This window comes from Seriola lalandi, unplaced genomic scaffold (genome assembly GCF_002814215.2).
Source record: "Seriola lalandi dorsalis isolate HSWRI2012SDOR001 ecotype SW California unplaced genomic scaffold, Sedor1 jcf7180002054385, whole genome shotgun sequence".
Lineage (NCBI taxonomy): Eukaryota > Metazoa > Chordata > Actinopteri > Carangiformes > Carangidae > Seriola > Seriola lalandi.
Genome location: NW_019524938.1, coordinates 302,435 through 323,531, shown reverse-complemented (window position 1 = coordinate 323,531; position 21,097 = coordinate 302,435). Strand labels below are relative to the sequence as shown.

Sequence of the window (21,097 nt, the reverse complement as noted above, 5' to 3'; positions counted from 1 at the left end):
TACGAGTGCTGGAGGGTGGAGAGAGAGTCCTAACATCTGCCATCATGATATTATCATGTGTATTATCAACATGGTATAAATATTTCATTTTTTAAATATCATGATCATCATACAACCCTAGTTAGAAAATAAGACCTGTTCACAACTTCACATCCATTGTGTTGTGTTTTCCTGTTGCACAGGGGCTGGTCCTGGATACCACTATGTAAGAGTGTGGGCTAATGTTAGCAGCACTCTTCTGCTCTTTGTTGTGGAAAGTTGAGCCTCCAGACACACTGGTCAGTCCTCATCCTACAGGCCTTTTCTATTTTGATGATGAAGTGAAATAAAGCCTAAATCTAACATCTGTTTTGCTTGTCCAAGCCTGTAGCCATAGAGAGTTATGACTGAATCAAATAAAATAAATAGCTAAAACGACAATGTATTAACATTTTATTCCACGTCTTCCTATCTGGTGAGAACGCTAATGTTTTGCCAGAACATGTAGCTTTAACCTTAAGCATGATGGCATGTATGTAGGCATTGAGTGCATATTTAAGACAACTTTTACATGGTTCTCATTTTAAAACAAGGAAACATTAAGCCAGCTTAATTAGCAAAGTAGCTACAGCTAATAAAATCTGCAAGTGACAGTTGTCATTTTAGCACTTTAAAATCGATGGCTATAAATCTAAAGTCTGCTTTTTTCTACATCAGTCTGAAATCAAAGACCCATGTTTTTTAAAAACTACTACATATTGCAGGTGGTAAATCTGCCCCCTATGTGTTCTCACTGTAAAATACATAAACTGCTAACGAAAATGCATGTTGTGTGTCTGCTGGAGAACCCTGAAAACATGAGTCATTAAAAGCCACAAACACATCACACAAAATACATCTGTGCTCCAGACTTGCTCCACAGTCTGAGTTGAGAATCATGATGCCTTAATCTGAATAAATTTGGGGGTTTAAATACGTTACCACCTACCATCAACCAAAGCTTTTTTCTCAAAGTAAAATCAACCTTGAAATCCAGCATTTCCACACTACGCCACTCCACTCCGCTCTTCTTCTTCACTGGAATAAAGGTAAAAAAAAATAATGCACGCAGCATTATTTTTTCTTTTTCTCCTAAGGTTCTCTGCGTCAGGGTCTTTATAACAGAATGTAAAGCTTCACTCGTCTGTCTCTGTGACAGTCACATTCCCTGGACTGCCTCCCATCTCCCTCCCAAGTCATGGACTACTTTGCTTTAGCATGACTTCTTTTAGTATTTAACTTCATGTCAAAACCGTTTCTTCTTTATTTCTGTTGCAGCTCTGCAATGACACTTTGCTGACACTAATATTTTGAGTCTCTTACACTCCACATTTTCTTTTGCTGGTGTTCAAAAACAGGACTTCAAGAACTGTGGTGTGGTTCATGTTACTCTTGTATAACATTTTTATGAGTGAAACTCGGTCATGGATGTAGTGGAACAGGTGGCATTGATTAGCAATTTAGGGGTGTTGAATATGCTAATGATCTCACAAACGCACAGACATGCAGATGATATTCATTAAGCTGAAACTGGACCACAGATATGAGCAAACCTCACAGAAAAAAAGGAAGAAAGATTTAATAAAAATAATAAAAAAAACAGAAAAGTTTTGTTGCACGAGGCCCAATGAGTCTGCAGCACCAAAAGGAGAAAACCCTACTAGCATCATTGTTACTGCTGCAGTTCAAAGGTCATGTTTCCCACTGGGGCTTATGTGGCTTTACTGTACCTTGCGGTGGTCTGGGTAGCCTGCTCTGGGTATCACACACACTGGCAGAGGTCACAATGGGTTGAGACTGGGGTTGGATGGGCTGGAGGAAGGCCACAGTGGGGAAAGGCACTGACTGGATATGGGTCATGGAGGAGTCGGACAGGGAGTTTGTCACCCCTACGTGGCTGCTGTCCTTAAAGCCGGAGGGTATCCGCCACCGGGGTAACGGGGAAGGAGACACGTCCTCACTGGAGGAACCGGGGACACTGGGAGGACTGAGGGACTGTTCTGGGGTTGATGAGGATTTGGGGAGGAGGTGCAGGATGGAGGAGAAGAAGGAACAGGATTCAGGAAGGGGGATGGTCCCGATTCCACTGTCCAACGTTCGCATCTTGCAGCCGGAGCCTGCGGCACATGGAGAACAGTTGAAGTGGCTCAGGGTAGAGGGGAAGAAAGGGAGCACAACAGGAATGAAACAACGGGGTAACCATGGTTGAAGTGGTGCTAAAGAACCCTTTAAATTGTTCTTGTTTTATATCCCCTGTACTGTAACTGTGCACCAGTGTCTCTGAATTGATAACAGTGAAAGAGCCTTCGCTACCAAATGAGGTCAGTGATGATGGATCTTCTCTGCAGTATCATAACATTTTTTCCCTCTTTGTCATTTCTTCCACATTATCCTTACTCTTTGTTTGATTTCTGAGCTGTTGATTTTACTGTTGTACTTTTGAATGCAGACACGCAACAGATGGTTAGTCTGGGTTTTTTTTAAATTTTCACCCACTCTTTGACTTGGCGAAGGCTTCCCATTAAAAGCCAAGTTAAAAAATGGTGGTTCAGTACAATCTAATTACATGTAAGTGTGAAGCAGGGTAATAATTTTTAAATTTTTTATTTTTTTGCTAATTGCACCACAGACAATGATTCAGCCAATGCAAATCCAGCCCACTTGAACCACTGCTTTGTATTACAGATGTTGTTTAATGGGTGTGTGACTGCTGGCATGCACTGATCATACTCTCAATATGAAATGCACATAATGGCATGTGAAATGAAATTCAAATACACAGCAAAATGTGTGTATTTTATGTGCAATATATAAATCCTAACTGTCTGACAGACCCAACGGTAATGTGTTATTGCTCAATTTAAGATTAAAGTCTATTTTAGATGGTAGCTGTTACAGTAAAAATACTAGCTTTTCAAATATGCAGAGTTTGTATCATTGTTTGTATCAGCTGTTGTCATGCAGGCTTATATTTTAATATGTAGCCTGTAGCGTGAACCTGTAGGCAATCATACGCTGCAGCGAAGGCAACAGCTGCTCCCCCTTTATTAATTAAAGCGTGCTCACAGGAGACTTTACTCCCCTCTTCTGGGTTCCTATACGAGCTCATTTTTCTTCACTTCTTTTCTCATTTCATTTTTAAGCTAGAGTGCCCAAATTAATTGAGTTCTTCAAATTTTTCACATTACAAGTCATGCTGTGCTAAAATAAATATGAAAATGTGGACTGGGTAAAAGTATTATAAATAAAGTTGATGCTACTTGTTGCCATAGAAATACAGAGCCTAAGGCTACAAAAACACAGAAACATGCAGTATAATAGCAGTTTTATGTATAGTTCAGATTTAATGGGATACTATTTCCTTCTTTCCAGCAGTGAAGCATTTATTTAGAGGATGGCTTGTAGCTTGAGCCTGGCAGCTTTACTAACATCCATGACGGTTGTCTATGCAGCTTCCAAGTATTAAAAATGATCCGTAAGTATCTACGCCCGTTAGTTAAAAACCACTCAATATGAAAATGACTCAGCCAACTCGGTTCTTGTCCTGTTGTAAACAAGAACAAATAATTTAACTGGCAAGACATAGAACAGAGACATTATTGATTAGTTTTGTCTTTAGTTGGAAGTTAACAAGAAGCACTGTGACACAATCTTCCCTGGAAAGTCAGACTCACAGAAACTGAGAATTGATTGGTGTCAACAAGCCTTTCACATGGAGAGTGAGGTTGTTGTGCTCCTCACATCTTCTCTCTCTTGTACCGAAGCTCAATCGATAACAATGTCACAAGACAGCGCTGCTGTAATTTTAATATTTTAACACATGACATTGTATGTGGGTGAGAATAATGTGTTGTATTTGTTCAGGGTTAAGGTAACTACTAGTTGCTGCCCTCGAATACAACCCATAAGCGCGTTGGTTAATGTGGTGGAATTGCCACAGTTTGGTTGGGTTTGTTTGGGTTTAGGTACAAAAACTTGGTTAAGTTTCAGAAAAGATTGTGGTTTGTGTTAAAATAAGTTTGTCCTTAAGGTTAGAGGACCTTCAACGCCACGGTTACAATAATAAACATGTGATTAAAGTTAAGGAACAGTAATGGATAAAAAAAACAATGTTTTTTACGGTTTCCAGAATTTCCTTCACTGAAGAAACCACGTTTTTCGGCTAAAAGTCCCCCAACAAAGACAGAGTTTGACCAGAGCACAGGCGGACTGGCCATTTACCTAGGCTCTCTGTGTGTGCCTGCGATTTGTGCAGCTCGTCCCAGCGGATAAATCCAAGGCTTCAAAGAATTTCTTTCTTAGGCCGACCCTGGAGCCAATACTGGTCTGGCTTTACAAGATGGGGATCCCTACGAGCTGCTAAAGGCTCCAGCTTGACTCAGACCTGTCTTTTCTTCCCCTCCGTGTGAGAGTAACTTGATGCTACATGATAATGATAACATTAGCAAACTTGCTGTTACAGATATTATGATTTTGTTCCGCAAATGTTGCTATAGCTACCTGGCTTACTGCCACTTGCCGTAGAGCATATCACAGCTATGCTACCATGGGCAAGTGGTTGTGGCTGGATTGTTTTTTGTTGGATAAAGGGTTGGGTGGGTGGTTCGGTGGGTGGGGGCTTTAGTTGTGGCTGAAAGGGGGGGGGGGGTGTAGCTGATGAAGCATTTGTTTTGGTCTGAGATGCTGGTGTTCTCGTGCGACATCTAAGTGATGATCGTTTACAGAACCTTTCAATTCAACTTGCCTTGAGTTTATGAAATTTAAGACTGAATATTGATGTAAATTCAGTTTCTGGGTTTAGTGTAAAACCACATTTTATAGTACTGTACTTACTTTTGTTGTCGTTTTATCTGAAAACATCATGTTGAAATCTGCTCTGTTAACATTACATGAGGCTCAACAACTTTGTGTGTGGATGGCATAATTCAGCTCACAGCTGAAGGCAAAGTTAATTCACTCAGTTGTGGTTTGGATGAGTGTGCTTAGATGGAGCAGTGCTGAAATTTAATAAGGTGATTAACCCCTGAGGGCAGGTGTCTGTCCATATCAAACATGCTTGATATTTGCAGCGCCTTGCCGATGGTGTCAATCTGGCCAATGAAATTTCAGCGGGGTCTGTCGCCAGCCCTCTACCTGAGCGGTGTGGAGAGTTTTATAAGCTGCTATTTTTAATTTAGTAAGTGAAAGCAATGAAATAAGGACAAAGTAAAGTTTTATTTTCTGTCTAGTTTCACCCTCTCACTCGCCTACTTTCTCTCTTTTTGACTAGATTGCCACTCCTGATTTCAACTTGGTTGTGAGTGGAATAATGCTTGTGTGTGTGGGTTAGAGCGAGCGACAGAGATCACATCTGTACCCAAGTGTCATTGAGCAACATGTTGCCCCAAGCCCAATGGAGCTTGAGTGTTTTGACATATTTAGGATACTTTCTGGTCCAAAATGAGCAGGTGCAAAACACAAGAGAGACCCATTCCAAATACAAGGTTGCTGTAATTTTGCACTATATTAATAAACTGTTCATAAAAGGGACTCTTGTGAACAAGGGGCATCACTCTTGTGGCTCTTATTGAGTAAACTTTTTCACATTGATCAGTTTTATTAATTTAATCTCTCTGAGGGGTTTTAGTGTGACTTTATTTGTAGTAATATACATTAAAACACTTCTCACTGTTTTGTCTACACTGACTGTCAAATTAAGGTAAAAATACCCAATACAGCCATGGTAACAGATGCTAAAGACAAAGTACAGCTGAGGCTGATGGAAATGACAACAATTTTGCAGGTATTCATAAACTAAAGTAGTTGACAAATTCAAAATTTGTGGCAGTAAGTGAAAGGTCAGAAAGTCCAAGTTATTGCAGTTTTTTCTTTGGGAATCATGAATGTGTTCACCAAACTTTGGCAATACATCAAAAAGTCAATCCTTCAAATTGGAGTTTTTTAATAAAAAAATTAAAATGTCAACGTGGTGGAAAAATCTAACAAGTGAGAACCCATCTTGCCAGGCTCCAAGCTTTTCGCTTGCGGCTGAATCACAGTGAATCGGACCAATCAGCGTCTTAAGAGGAGCTACGAGTGTGACAGTAGCGAGAGGACTCTGTTTGTCAACAAAGACGGCGACCTCCTAAAGAGGTTAGCATAGATGCTGCTGTAATATCAGTCCAGCAAGAGTTTGATTTACCAACTGGTGAAAAAAAAAGACGTTAGGCCGTGATAGAAGGTCAAAGATTGTTCATTCAATCACCTGCCAAGTATTCTTTGAAATGCACTCCTCCAAACATCCTCCAATAAAGCTAAAATTTTGAGCTGCTGGTGGCACTAGACGATCAGGGGACCACGAAAGTCAGTAGGGTTCATCCTCTGTGCTCGTTGAGTAGCTGTATAAAATTTAATGTCAATAAATCTATTAGTTATGGAGATATTTCAATCTGGGCCAAACTGGTGGCCAGCATAGCCAATAGAGAGACTGACATTGCCATCGCTTATGAAAATGCATGAGAAATGTAAAGAGTCAAACTGCTCTTTGCCACTATCTGTGACAGCAGCACTGTTTATCCACTTGTGTGCCACTTGGCCCAAATTGATTTCACACTGGTAAACTAAAATTTCAATTCCATCCTCACTCAACCTCAGCATTGTGAAAATATGATAACACAATCCAGTCGATCGTGGGTTCCTTCGGCAGAGTGGTCCACACAAAAAATGTAAACGCAAATTCATTATGGGTCCACTACTTCTTCTAAGCCTGGTTAGGAGGGAGTTTGTGAGCCCATTTGGATGAATAGATTCATCCTGATTGGATGAGAACTGCACATGCGAATTTTCAGAGCATGGATCTGTGAAGATGAACAGTCACACTTACATACAATATCTCCATTTCAGGGCAAACTCTGTGTGAAATACAACTGTAATGAAATGGTTCATATTTGCCCTGATTCAAATTGCCAATCATAACAAAACATAAATGCAGAGGTAGAACAAATAAAAATGAGGATAAAAATGGAGGAAAAAAAAGCACACACTGACAACCTAGGCATTTTGCATGTGTTTTTGGACTGCTCATTGCATATTCATCATGTTTATAACTTACACATATTTGTCATATTTGGTCTTCACTTCTGTCTGCAAACTGTAAAATGGTAAGCACAGATAAAACCTTGAAAGGACACAGTTAACATTGCTATGAAGTCCCTGTTTTTCAGGTACCGAGATGTTCAAGAGGGATCTATTACTTACTATTCGCAGTCACTGTAAGCAAATATATACAATCCAACACAATAGAAAATAGAAAAATCTGACCTATTACTCCATCCTGGTTGGGGTTCTTCACAGTGGATCCATTTTCACCATCAGCTCTCCGGCTCATCATCTGCATTTTTGTGTTTTTGTACAAGGACAAAAAAGAAGTTAAATACATACTCGTATATATATTCATATGCATACATATGACCATACTGTTTTTATCCATACTCCCTTATCCTCTAGTAGGTACTAATCTTTCCGTGGCTGTGGCTGACAAATGAAAACCTAACCTTCACAATGTCACACTTATAATGTAACCATATCTTGCGTTCTTTTGCCTCTCCTCGCATTTTCTTTTGGTCTTTCCATTTGAACTAACTGAACTAAACAATAATAAAATAGTCAAACTACAGCAAAAATGTAGTGTACCTGACTGTTAATGAAAAAGACACTCTTTTTTAGATTCCATATACTTTTGAAGACCTGAAGGGATCACTTGTTGAATTACCGATATATTCTTTGGATGAATAAATTGACACCAATGAATGAGATTACAGACACAATGATGAATTTAAAGGTCTTTAAATAAAGGTTAGAAATTAAGGTCAAAATGATGAAACGGTGTGTAAGAGGATTTGAGGGACAGTTGGTGAAATCACCCTTAAGTACATCCCAAGAATAACTACAGTCAAGCCAACTGCGGTGGATGGTGAGCAACTGCCCCAACCATGCTATGTTCATGTTTCTCTATTTTCTTCATGAGGCTTCAGCGTGATTTCAGGAAAACACGAGACTTTCTAGATAATTCAAGTCTTATTTCAATGTAAAGCTATATGCAATATATTGATTCGCTCAACCTCGCCTTGCCCCGCTCTCTCTCTCTCTCTCTACATTGACAACAAACCCTTCTGTCATAGTCGGTCGTACAACAACATACGTGTTTATTTGCAAATAAAGCGGGGAAGTGAGATCCGATCACAAGCGGTCATTCAGGACACGTGGCGATGTACTCTAATGCTAGGTGTGAACTGATGTGCTTAGAGCTGTCCACTTGTGATCAGATCACCAACAACACATGTTAATGCCAGGTCTGGACAGGGGCCTAAGTCATTAAAAAAAAGTCATGTTTGATTTTTAAGGTTTCTTCCTTGTGCAAATCTTATGCTGTCATATTAACAAACATTGTGTATAAAAACAGGGAATACACAACTTACTATATAGACATTTTTATAATTAGAACTGCAACCAGCTGCATAGCAATAAAATAAATTTTATATTGAGTAATGATTTAATTTACCTTTGGGTCCCCACTGATGTCAGTATGCCCTTGTATCTCATTCAGGGACATTCCTGGGCAGGGCATTGATATGCATGCCCGCACTGCATCATGAGACTCTCTTCTCCCCACAGAGCTGAAAGACAACAGTTTGTCAAAAACCACTACATACTGTGATCCTCTGATGCCGTATTGATTAAACATGCCCAGGGCGATTGGGCTGATAAATCACCCTGTATCTCTTGAAACCTGGCTGCAATCCTTTGTATGAAATGTGTCCGCACTGGTCTCAGGGCTAAGGAGACTGACAGATATGTCTAAGACCACTTGATAGAAATGACCAGTCATTTGAGGCAGTAAATTACTTCACTGGCATTAAGTTATGAAGAAATCTGCTGGCGTAAGCACTGAAGGTTCATTTTAATGTTAAGATAAAATCAAGTCAACACGACATTCATTATTGGTTTGCTGAATTTCTTACCAGTCTTTTCCATCACTTTTTCTTCTGTCTTTCTTTTTGTCAGACTTTGTCTGCTTTCCTCCCAAAAGTGATGTAATCTTCTGCTCCCTCTTGTCTTCTTTTACTTTTGGCGGATCAGTTTTCTTGCTATTTGGAGCAGGAAGCTTACTCTTACGAAAACCAAACCAGTTTGCCAAGGTTGAACCAGATTTTTGTTTTACTTCACTGGTTCTCTCCTGTTCTTGAGACTTGTGCAAGTTCTCCTCTATGCCAAGCATAACTTTCTCTTCAATTGTGGTTATAGTACTTTGTCTCTCTGGTTCTTCAGAAACTGGCTCACCAAAGGCGCTTGAAAACTGTTGCTCAATCTGAAGGCGCCTAGCCTGCTCTCGCTGGAGTTTAAGACTTTGAAGCCTTTCACTGGAGGACCCCAAATGTGAGGGAACTGTCAGGCCCTCTTCAATCAAGAAGTTGTTCAAAAGGGATCGATTCATTGGACAATGGTAGCTGCTGGAGCAACTCATACTTCCTGGAAGGACATCACCAAGAGAGTTCAAGGAGCTCCCGGAGTGTGTTTTGATCTGAGTGCGGACCTTTCCAGACCTGTTGAAGCTTGGCCTATCCATGTAACGTGCACCAAAACTCTGGCTACGAGCCTTGGCCCCATTCATGCCCATCACTGGTTTAAGGAGAGGTCTAGTTGACACTGACACCGACCTTTTAAACAGCCAGCCTTCCTCATCAAATCCCCAATCTAACATCACACCACTGTCTGATGCAACAGGTTGAACTGAGGGCTCAGAATCCAGCGAGTTACAGCGGGTCTCAATCTTTCTACGGGCTTTGTCGTGAGCACCACCTTCATGTGTCACCTGGGGATCACACGTAAAAGTCTGAAAAGTCTGGACAGTTTTTGGAGTAGAGTTTGTATCATCTTTGTTCTGTCTTCCAAAAATGAGGAAGGTACTGGTTTCCTGTCCAGTGATTGCCTCATTAGATTTAGCATTCACAGGAAGAGCCATTTTGAAAGCTCTTGAAGTGGAACTCTGAGAATTATTGGAAATCCCATGGTAGTAAACATTAGAATATGCCTGGGGCAAGACTTCTGAAAGTTTTGGCTCACTAATGCTCTGTTGGGATCTTCGTAGGATGCTCTGACTCGGCAGTATCGAGGGAGCACCATTTTCAACATGGCATGTGGCAGTTCTGTCCACAGATAACTGGCTTGAATCGGAAGCTTGAGATTCTTGAACTGAGACAGGTGTTATCTTGGATGAATGGGTATGGTAGAGCTTACCAGGGATATCTTTCAGTGGTTTCCCTTCAGCACCCATTTGTGGGGCTGTAGGTTGATTGTCTTTAGTTGTACTGGATTGTTGAGGCTGTAAGGTCGAAGAAAGCTCTTGTGTTTGCGACTTGGTGGTGTTCGATGTTGTCTTCCCAGTAGTAGAGCTTTGTGCCTGACCTGGAGATTTATGAGCTTCAGATAAGGAGTCGCAACTGGGTCTCAGAAGAAGAGAAGTAGTTCGACCTGGGGGTGGTGGGGGTGGTGGGGACCTAGGTTCTGAATGGGAAACATCACAGTGCTGGTCTTGGCGTCGTTGTTTTCGTGGTGAGCAGGGTAAGTTGTCATATATACTCTCTTCCAGTGAGTCGCTGCTTGACTGAGGTCTTGTGATTTGCAAAGACGATTTTGTTGGGCTCTTGGAGCAATCATTTACCCCTGGAGGCTTAAATGTCTTTGAATATTTCACAGGGGAAGCGAGGGGAGAGCGCTGTTGCACACTCTCGAGAGACTTGGAAGTTGTTGATACCACAATATCCACATCTTTTTCAGCTTTAGATAAAGCTCCTTTGCTTGGACCATGTGATTTACTGAGATTTGTCCTTTTGCTTGGAACACTGTGCCCATTAGGGTTTGGCTGTCCTTTGGACCTGTGACCCTTAATAAGCTTTTGGTGGAGAGGAGAATGTGTATGCTTAGCTTGGTCTGGTCCTCCATCCGCACTTTTGCTCCGCAAAATAAAAGCCTTCCTCGCTGAGTCAAATGGCTGAGGTTTCAGTTTCCTTTGCGGAGATTCTGAGATTGTGTAGCGCTGGCTTTCACCACCAGCTTGACTCGCCTGATCTCTGCAATGAGGGACCTCCGCTGAGGAGCTGCGCTGTCTGGCTTCATTCACACAGCTAAGGGCTCTTGTTGCTGTATGTGGAATAGATGAACTCACATCACTTGTCCCTGCTTCCATTTGCTTGATCGTGAGCCTGCCTTGTTGTCTTTTGACATGATCAAGTCTGGATTTACGGTCAGTAGACCTTTCTTGGTTATTGTTTCTATCACTGAATTTTGTGCCTGTTGCTTTTTGTTTTTCTGGTGAGTCCTTATTCTTTTCCTGTCGACGTGTAAGGCTATCTGTTGGGCTTAAACCAGGTTTTACTGTCGGGCCCTCCAAAAATAAGAAGTTGTCTGTCACAGGTGAGGGGAAAAGACCAGTATTCCCAGCAAGTTTTACTGGATCTTCAAGAAAATTACCATCATTATCCCGAGTGACATCCATTCTCTCCAAGCACAAATGCTCTTTTATTGGTTGGTCACTGGATTCCCTACTTTGCAATTTAGGTGACTCATCATCTGCATCATCAGAGTCTAGGGCAGCAATCCCTTTTTCAGCCTTGAAAGGTTTACTTGGAGGGGCTGGTTGTTTGGCCATAGCCCCTTGTAGGCCACACATTACACCAAGCGAGTATATGCCCTCATTTGAGGTCATACAGTCCTTGCAGTGTGGTACAGATGCATGTGAGGACGCCTCTTTGGAGCTGCACATTTGGAGACGCTTCAGGCCTTTCAGAATGTGGCCTTCCTTCCATCCCAGGTCTGTCTGCTCGATTGATGCTGAATGATTGCTGGATACTGAACCTGCACTCATCCTTTTGTCCCGGCTTGTGGCACACTGTGCATTACAAGAGAAGTTTACAATTACCACTTGTTTTTACCCAATATGCCACAAAGATGCTCACAAGTACTCTACTTTGACAACCTACTTACACTTCAAATTGAGGGAAGATGAATGGAAGTTAAAATGAAACCGACCTGCTTGGAGAGGCCACGTCCTTCTGCCCAAGTGTGGGAGCCACTGGAGTACTCACTGCAAGCACTGGATAGTGACAGTTCACTGCCACTGCCACTACCACTGCTGCGTGGGCATGTTAGGCTCAGCAGGCTGGGCCACCTTCCTGCAGGAATACCAGCTTTTCCATTTCTTTGGACCTCCTGCAAAATAATTAATAATGTAATCAATGATCAGAAATTCAACAAATACTATAAAGAGATGGATACAGCAGCAATAACGTCAGGTTATACAATAATTATGAAAACACTGCAGTAAATGACAAATGTCATTGCTGATGTAGCATTGACAATAAGAGACATATTTATAGGATGCACAATTTAATTCATCAGTACTGTCAAATATTGTAATTATAGCTCACAGTCACTCCGGTGAACTCAATGTTTGTTCATCCATGTAATTCCTGACATTATATTCAACAGATTCACTTCGTAGAGTGAACAATATACACAATGCCCCATGGCTCTCCATTTGTCTCTGCCACAGATCTGAAAGAATCAATATGCTGGATACATAGCTGTCTCTTCCCATCCAAAGGCTAATTGAGAAATGGAATGACATTTTCTACTCCACTAGTGAGATGGCTCCTGTTTTAAAACACAATCTGTGGCCTTGCAGGTATACCATGATTATTTTTGAGGGTGCCTGGTGAATGAGACATTTCAAAGTGATGCCTCTGTTCTGATATGAAGGCAGACTATTCACTAAGTATGGATCCTCCTCTTGTTTATTCATGTTTCAAATATAACTGCACAAAGACTAACTAGTGTTGGATGGTGATGCTCCTTGTCGGTCAGAGTCTGCAAACTGAATCCAAATCAACATTCACACAGTGTTGCTCTGACTCAGATGTGGTTGTATTTTCTGAATAGAACCGTTTTCTACCAAAGCCAGTGAAACCATGTACCCACACTGTGCAGAAAGAAAGAAAAGCACACTGTACACCCCTTGACTGAATAGTGCAGTGCAATAGCAGGCAAAAGTATATCCCATAGAGCCTTATAGAAACTAGATATCACTGAACAGTTCCCCTGAAAATGTCTTCAGCTAACACAAAATACTTGTATGGAGAGGTTAAAAGACGTGATGACAAAGGTAGCTGTGAAAGATTTTAAAAGCCTTGAGAGGACATTCACTGCATATATTATTACATTCATGTTATTTTGACTCCGCAGTCCTACGTCTGAAGCAGCAGTTCCATGTAATATTGACCAAGTTGTCATCTGTCCAACTAAGGTTTTATGATTTGATTGGTTAATTGATTGATAGTTAAGTGATTTCCTTTTTAAAGATAACATTAAATGCTTTTGAGTTTAAAAAAAAAAGAAAAGTTGTTTACATGTATCTGAAATGGAAAAGAGTGGCATAAGTCTCAAGTGATAATGTGAAACTCAGTTGACTCAGTAATTACAAACATTACTCTGGTGACTGTGATGTGGAGGAGCAACTAGTACTGCCAAACCAACTGAAACAACACAAGTCCACAGCTCTGCACAGCTTTTTAGACACTTTGAGCTCTTTTTTTGGTTTTCTGGCTAACATAGATTATATTACAGCCTCACAGCTCTTATCAATCCTAATGACTGTACAGTATCAACCTAACATGACATAGCAAAGAAAGTAATGAAAGAGTGGCAGGTGGAAAACTATCCAGCTAAAGACCCAGGCATACAAGGATTAATTATTCAGAATAACTGGTGACAGCAGTGAACCTCTAGTGGAAAGATTATTGATAAGCTTGTTTTTACGGTAATATAATACCTAAATACACTTGGCATGTTTGTGCTGAGATGCTAGTTTAGTTTGTCATTTTGAATATTAGTTTTTTCATTGTGCATTTGAGAAACTCCTTTTGAGGCCTTCACAGACTATTAATTTAACCTCTTGTATGTTAATATTAAAATAACATTTTCATCGTTTTGCTTTTCGATTTCAGTACTGCTAATAAAAACTGCTAATAAAAATTGGTATGGAGATTTCCAGCCCTTTTCAACAAAACACATTTGCAGGTCCAACAACAAATCTATACAAAATGCAGTACTTACTATATAATATGCATCATATATTCACCATTCAAGCCTTTCATTTTATTTCTTGAAACTATTTAAAAAGCAAAAGTATACCTGTGTGATCTCTGTATATGGACAGTTAGCAGACTCACTCACTCTACCATTGCCTAAAGCAAGTAAGTATCTGGTTGCAATTAAATTTATTTCAATTCAATTCTCAAATCAAAAACCCCATATCAAGAAGACATCTCTTGTCATTTCACGCCTTCATCTCCAGCAGGGTCAGTACATTCTTGTCTGGTCTCCTCGAAAAGACCTTTAGACAATTTCACCTCTTCTTAATGCTGCTGCTATCAGAGCCAGGAGAACTGAGCACTCTACTCCTGCTCTTAAATCTGTACTCTGGCTTCCAGTTACTTACAGAATAGGTTTTAAATTGCTCCTGCTAGTTTGTAAATCACTCAATAATCCCAGGCCAAAATACATCTCTGGTGTCCTTGAAGAGTACAAACCCAGCCACTATGCTGCACACAGACCCAACTTCCTGTTGAGCTAAAATGTGCCCCAACTCTAAACACTTTCAGATCTAAATGAAAAACTCTGCTGTGCCTTTGATTGAACGGTTTCTCTTCTGCACTTTGATTCTCCCGACGTTACTGCACTTTAACTGTATTTCTGGTCTATGTTTGTTTCTATTTTTTTTTTTGTATTGTTTCATTTTATGTATTTTATTTTATTAAATTTTAAAAATCTCATTTATTCTACCTCAAAAGATTTTATGATATTTCTTACACTTAACTTATTTTCTTTGCCTATGTAAAGCACCTTGAATTGTTTCTGTGTTTAACATTTGCTATAGTATACATGTAAATAAATAAATAAAGTTTTGCCAAGGCAATGTCCCAGAAAAGTGAAAATCTTTGATTATGATCATTACACAGGATAAAGGACAGACAACTGAGTCACATTTCATTATGATTTTTGTCTCTATTTTGATTTGAATAAATTGAATGATATAAAATATACCAAAAGGTGTGTTTAAGGTAGGATTCTCTATTACAGAGGTTCACAGTTTAATGTTTTCATTTCATGGTTCATAGGTCTACTTATCTGTGAAGGCTCCTGTGTGGAAAGCCAAGTCTGTTACTAGGAGCCGCTGGCACCGTTCACTGGCATGCCGCAAATGCTGTTTGTGTTGGTGCCATTTCCAATCAGAGGAACCCAAAGGTATCAAGTGTTGTGACCCCATTTAAAATAGCATTGATCGTTTGCAAAGCTGCCACGGCCAACTTCCTCTCAAAGTCATTAGTGTCATCTGTTAGCAATAATTAATGTGAATAGGAAATAATTGCATAAGGGAGCTGGGGACTAAAGTGATTTGGTCCATTCATTGATATTCACCTATTATTTGATTATCCGTGCTAGCCTTTATTTGGGAAGTACTGTAGGAGAAGGCCACATCTGACCGTGCTTGTGCGGATTAATCTTGGAACTAATTACAGTCAGCGTGTCAAGGGGTATCTGAGATTTGACACAAGTGATACAGTTTAACAAAACCCTCAATCAGAGTGGAGCTGTGCTTAAAGTCAAGGGCAAGTCTGAGTGAGGGCTGAGGGGTGGAGATGTTTTTTCCCCCATGTCACATATTTTCATGTTTTTCCACTTTGTAAAATGACTTTTCTTAATATTTAATTTCTGTTCCATAAAATTCATACATGACTATTTTATAGGATGAAAAAAATGTATGTGCCCTTGACTGCAGCAGCACCAAAGCCACATGGAAAAATAGCTAAAGGCCTTTTAAAAGATAGAGTATAAACACTAAACATATGAAGGCAGAAATCATCAGTTCTCTTGATATATTCACAGTACTTCAACCTGCATTCTGAGAGTTACTTTGGACGCAATAAATAATGAGTCACACTGGATATAACCAGCATTGACTCAAATATCAAACTTGTAGTATTAATCTATTTTTAAAGACAGTATCAATATTGACATGTCTCCAGGTTTTCTGCTTTGACCATTGAGTTGTTCTGATGCTAACTTCTGTAAATACAGAGATCACAGGGACATTTTTGATTTAGAAGCTCAGTGCCAGGCTTTTTTGTTTTACTTAAAATAACATCTATGTTAGGGCAAAGAGGAAAAGAAGTGAATAAATAAATAAATGACACATTTATAAATGAAATAGTTAAAATGACTTGTTTGAAGCAGTTTTCTGTCTGGCTGCAGTAGATCAAAGCAGGACAGGTACTTAATATGTATCAAACATGCTATGTGAGTAATGTTTCTCTTCTTATTATTACTATCAGCATTATTTCTAGTTTCCAACAGTAGCAGACAATTTGAATACAAAGCCTGCATTAGAAGTTATTAAATATATGGGTGTTTCCCAGACAGGAGAATCTAGCAAAATAATTTCTCAAGTTGCATTGTGGGACATACACAAATCCATGTTTTTGGAGATTGACTCATAACAGAGGCTGAAAGTCAGACAGGCGCACAGACCTGTGTAAATAAATCATAGTATCCCTGCATCCATCTCCAGCCTCCTCAGTCAGAATAATACAGTACATTCCATGTGAGCTGGTGGGTCTGCAGTTTGTGAAAGCTCCTCCACAGAGCATTGGCTATCACACTGATGCGTTTATCCCAGGCACATCACAGCACCATGACTCATGCATTTTAGTGTTAAGATTTACTAATGGAAATTTAAACAATCTCTCCTTTCAGTTCTGGCAATTCATGATGTATGATTCATCATAGATCTGAATTGATCAGCACTTATCATGTGCCAAATAAACATAACATTGACATGTTGTGAACAGCATGAGATATAATGTGTTGGAAGGATCCACCAGAAAAAACAAGGGTGGATTTGTGTGTCTGATTTTTTTTTACAGATATACTGAAATATAGATTAAACACACACTCCCTGGTACACAATTAGATTATATATGTATATATCTATATATACATATACATATATAATATTCTAATTGTGTAATGAAATAACTGTTTGAGACAATTATTTGCTTGGTAAAAAACACACACATATATATATTTGTTGTTATATATATTTGTTTTTTACCAATCAAATAATTGTCTCAAACTGTTATTTCTGGCTAATCATGGCAGCAGGATAGTGTGAGATGGATATTATAATGCGTCTCTATGGTAATGAATGAATCCAGAGCAACAGTGTGGTTCACTGATATGCTTTAATCATTTTGGGACAATAATGGAGTGAGATGGCAAGATATATCAGGCCAGATCCTCCTGTCTGGTTTTGGGCTTTTAATGGGAGTTGGTGGCAGTATTTTGCCAACAGTAGTATGCTTTTTCCTTTTTTTTGTATTTAGAGAGACATTCACCCTGAACTCCATTCAGTTTTCAGTATCTACTTCTAAAAAAAAGTGTGAAATAATGGCATGTCCAGGATATTGAAGTGGTAATTTGTTATTGAGCCATTTTCAGATTCACTGGGGCTGAAGCAGGCTGCTGATCAGCAAACCATTCAGCCACGAGGACAATGCACTTTTGAGTTCACTTAAAATTTCACAATCTCATCCAAATTTGGCCATGCGTCCCCGTGAGCAGCCCAAAGCAAGGTTACACTCACTCAACCGCTCTGCAGACCACAGTCTTCTCCACTCCAGCCTTTTTTCACCGCTCTCATCTCATTCACTATATCACCCGCGCCAGCTACCGCTTTAACCACCGCTTTAACCACCGCCTTGTCTTCAGGCCACTGCCATTAATATTTCTCACTCATCTACACCTTGCTGTCTTTTCTTTTTCATGTCACCTTCACCTCCTCTGCCCTCTCCCCTTGCTGCTGCTCTGTGTTTTGCCTGCTGGGCTGGGCTCTAACGAGATGAACCGCTGCTCAGTTAGTGTCAGTGCACAGAGAGAGGAAGGGGAGCAGGGGTGAAAAACAAGCGGGCTGCACTGGCTAGTAGCTCTGCATGGTGGATGTGTGCTGTTCCAGTGAAGGACTGTGTAGAAACTGACTTTGTTAATACTTATCTAAGGAGGATTTGTGAATAAATATGTCACAATAAGCGATAATGATGCATCACATTTATATCTGCAACTGGGAAACTGTGGTTAAAGGGAAACAATTTAGCTGTTAAACGATTGTGAAGTCAAGACAGCAACCTGATTTCCAAATCAACTTTTTTTTGTTATTTATCAGATAAACGCACAGGATGTAACTTCTGCCGCTAGGGTTCTCTCAATTAAACAATAAGAAAAGACGGTGTTTGGTGTAATCTTGAAGTAGCGCGAGATCATGGGAGTTGTTGTCTTCACCAGCATTGCAGTCAGTTTCTCCTGGTTTGGATTCCTTCAGCGTCAGTCGCTGCTCTCCGGAAACAGACCAGGTGATTAAAACTGGTAGAAACACTGAATGAAGTGTTTCAGCAGAGCTGTTCAGCGGGCACAGGAGGTCACGTAGGGGCTGGGAGCTGAGCTGTCTAACGTTTGCTCAGCTTGTTTCTCTGATAACTTCAGACGTTTGATGAATACGATCCTTCATCTGGGTAAAGTACGTAGTTGAAAATGACCAAGATCTAAAAAGTGTATCTTAAAAATGCGACTTAAAACTGGATAAAAAAAGTTCCTCTGGTTCAGGATAAAGTAAATACACAACTTGAAAAAAATACAACATAGGTCTTGTCATTTTTAGAAATTTGAATGTGGAAAAGTTACATAATCTAACTTTAAATCAGTGCATATGAATCTTAAAAAAAGAGGCCAGTGAGGAAAAGTTGCTGTTTGTGTTGTACCTTGTACCTGTGTTGTAAATCTCCCTGCCGGGGGAAAAGCAATTGGCTTCTCAGACACTGAAAAAAGGGCAAATAAAACTGACTTTACAATATGACTTCACACGGCGGCAATATCGAATGCTATTTAAAGCACTTCAAAGGGGCAAATTCATTTTACTTTGTTATGTGTTTGCCTTTATCTTTCACTGCAGCCCTCCCAGTTAGTTTATCTGAGGAAAGCGAAACCAGCCGTTGTTTAAAAATCTCGCAGTCCTGGGTCTCCAGAGTGTCGCTCCGCCGCTGAATTACAATAATATTGTGACAGACGACCCTGCCACCGAGCCACTGGATTTTAAACAGCCAGGGCTCTCTGGCACAGAGACACAGGGAGATGACGCTGCTGTTGTAAACAGTCAAAGCAGTTATTGAAACAACCAAAAAAAAAAAAAAAAAATCGCAGTCTAATCATAGAAGTAAATTAACACGTTGTCAGAACTTGTCTGTACATTGTGCAGGTCCCTGCAGCCTGTATCCCTCCGCGGGCCACTGCATGTGCTGAGTATATCAAACAAACCATGTGTTAATCCACCCCGCCAATTATGTTGCTACATCTGTCAGGCTTTCTGTCCTCACATGGCACATTATGCAGTAAAGGACAACAGAGACAGATTTGCTTCTCAAAATTTGCAACAGTTTTTTTAAACAATGTGTGCTTGATTTCAGACAAAAACAGCCTCCTCTGATATTTGGAGGCTGAAATGACAGCTGTCGCCTGCTAATTAAGCAAACACTTCTATAAGTTGTTTTAAAAAATAAATAAATAATAATCATTTCTGACTCACATTTGAATGACTCAGTTTAAAGTGAACATCTTCTCAGACAGTCTTGAATATACATTAAAGCCCACATACACGACATCGAGCTAAAAGATTTAAGTCAAAGCAACATGTCTTCAGTAAAACGTAGTATTCTCACCAGTTAATGTCACATGTAGAAGACATAAAGACACAGCATTGTTCCTGTACTGCAGTTCTGAACTATGTTAGTCCAAGTATTATAAGTTTGATAAAGAAAAAACAGATTTATTTTGTTCTTGGGCTCCTTACATACTTATTTTTCAAACCTTATGTCTCAGATTTTAACAAGAGAAAAGGCTTTTAGGATGAGGACTGTTTAGCAAACGCGATGCTGTCTCAGGTAACGTTGCTAAACTTCCCCAAATCTAATAAAGAGCAGGACAGAACCGCTAACGTTAGCCTAAACTGTAATAGCACCTGGACTGGCTTACACACTGTGGGGAAATACTACACTACACTAGGCCACGTACTGACATAACAACACACTGTTTAACACGTAATGTAATGTTAACACTGACGTCATATACAACATAAGATATTGTAGTTCAACCAGCTATCTGACTGATCGAGATGCACTGATTATAATATTGAACTGTGTCCATGGAAACAGGTGGGTGCTTGAGCGGAGCAGGTGAACATGAACATGTTACCCTCATTCATGCATCTTCTGTTTGCGCTCCCTTGTCTCTATTTTCTTTGCATGTTCACTCAGTAAAACACACAGACTGGAAACATCGAGAAAGAAACAGAAAGAGTTGTTCTAACTGTCTCACTCTTGTTTTCTCTTGAGAGTTGCGAGCCTTGCCGTAACCTCGCTCAGAGTCAGTCTACCTGACTGGGAACAGGTGTGCCGTCACAGTGATTAAGGAAACTAACAAGCATAACTCGCAGTGAAAAACAAATTTTCCATTTCAATAATTCATGCATCATTACCAGTGTGTTATCTGGCAAATTGATACCCAACCAGTGTTATGTCTCCAATTAAAAAGCCTTCCATCACTGATCATTTCCCTCTCTCCATCACTGATGAGGACAATGAAATGACCTGTGCTTCATTTTTTTCAAGTGCTGTAACAGCGTGCAGAGCCTAATTCATTCTGGCCTCTTTGCTCCCACTTTGTGGAAGTACAAAGGCTGCGATCTCTTGTTGCAGTAATCATACTGTTCATCTGGTCTCAGCGGCCTGGCTCATCGCTAACACAGGTGAGCGGTCCAGGGTCTTCAGAGAAAAGGGGCTTATGAAGAATAATGACCTTCGCCTATGTCTGGAGCGCTGGATGTGTTCGGCATTAAAAGAGGTTCAGATAAGACACCAAACACATGTCAGAAAGCTGTTGA

General features: G+C 40.1%; 1 protein-coding gene across 3 annotated transcripts in view; it reads right to left on the bottom strand.

The window, feature by feature from the left end:
* LOC111657162 (nck-associated protein 5-like) overlaps positions 1-21,097 on the bottom strand; it is a 73,100-nt gene that overhangs the window by 6,251 nt on the left and 45,752 nt on the right. For 2 of the 3 annotated variants that reach the window (XM_023409219.2, XM_023409218.2), the window contains exons 8-12: positions 12,085-12,264; positions 9,018-11,944; positions 8,558-8,672; positions 7,318-7,387; positions 1,749-2,135 (exon numbers count right to left, since the gene is read on the bottom strand). In XM_023409219.2, the coding sequence (XP_023264987.1) occupies positions 1,749-2,135; positions 7,318-7,387; positions 8,558-8,672; positions 9,018-11,944; positions 12,085-12,264 (3,679 nt within the window). Of the gene's footprint in view, positions 1-1,748; positions 2,136-6,025; positions 7,148-7,317; positions 7,388-8,557; positions 8,673-9,017; positions 11,945-12,084; positions 12,265-21,097 lie in introns of those variants that run through there. The other variant, XM_023409223.2, reaches the window with a different exon arrangement.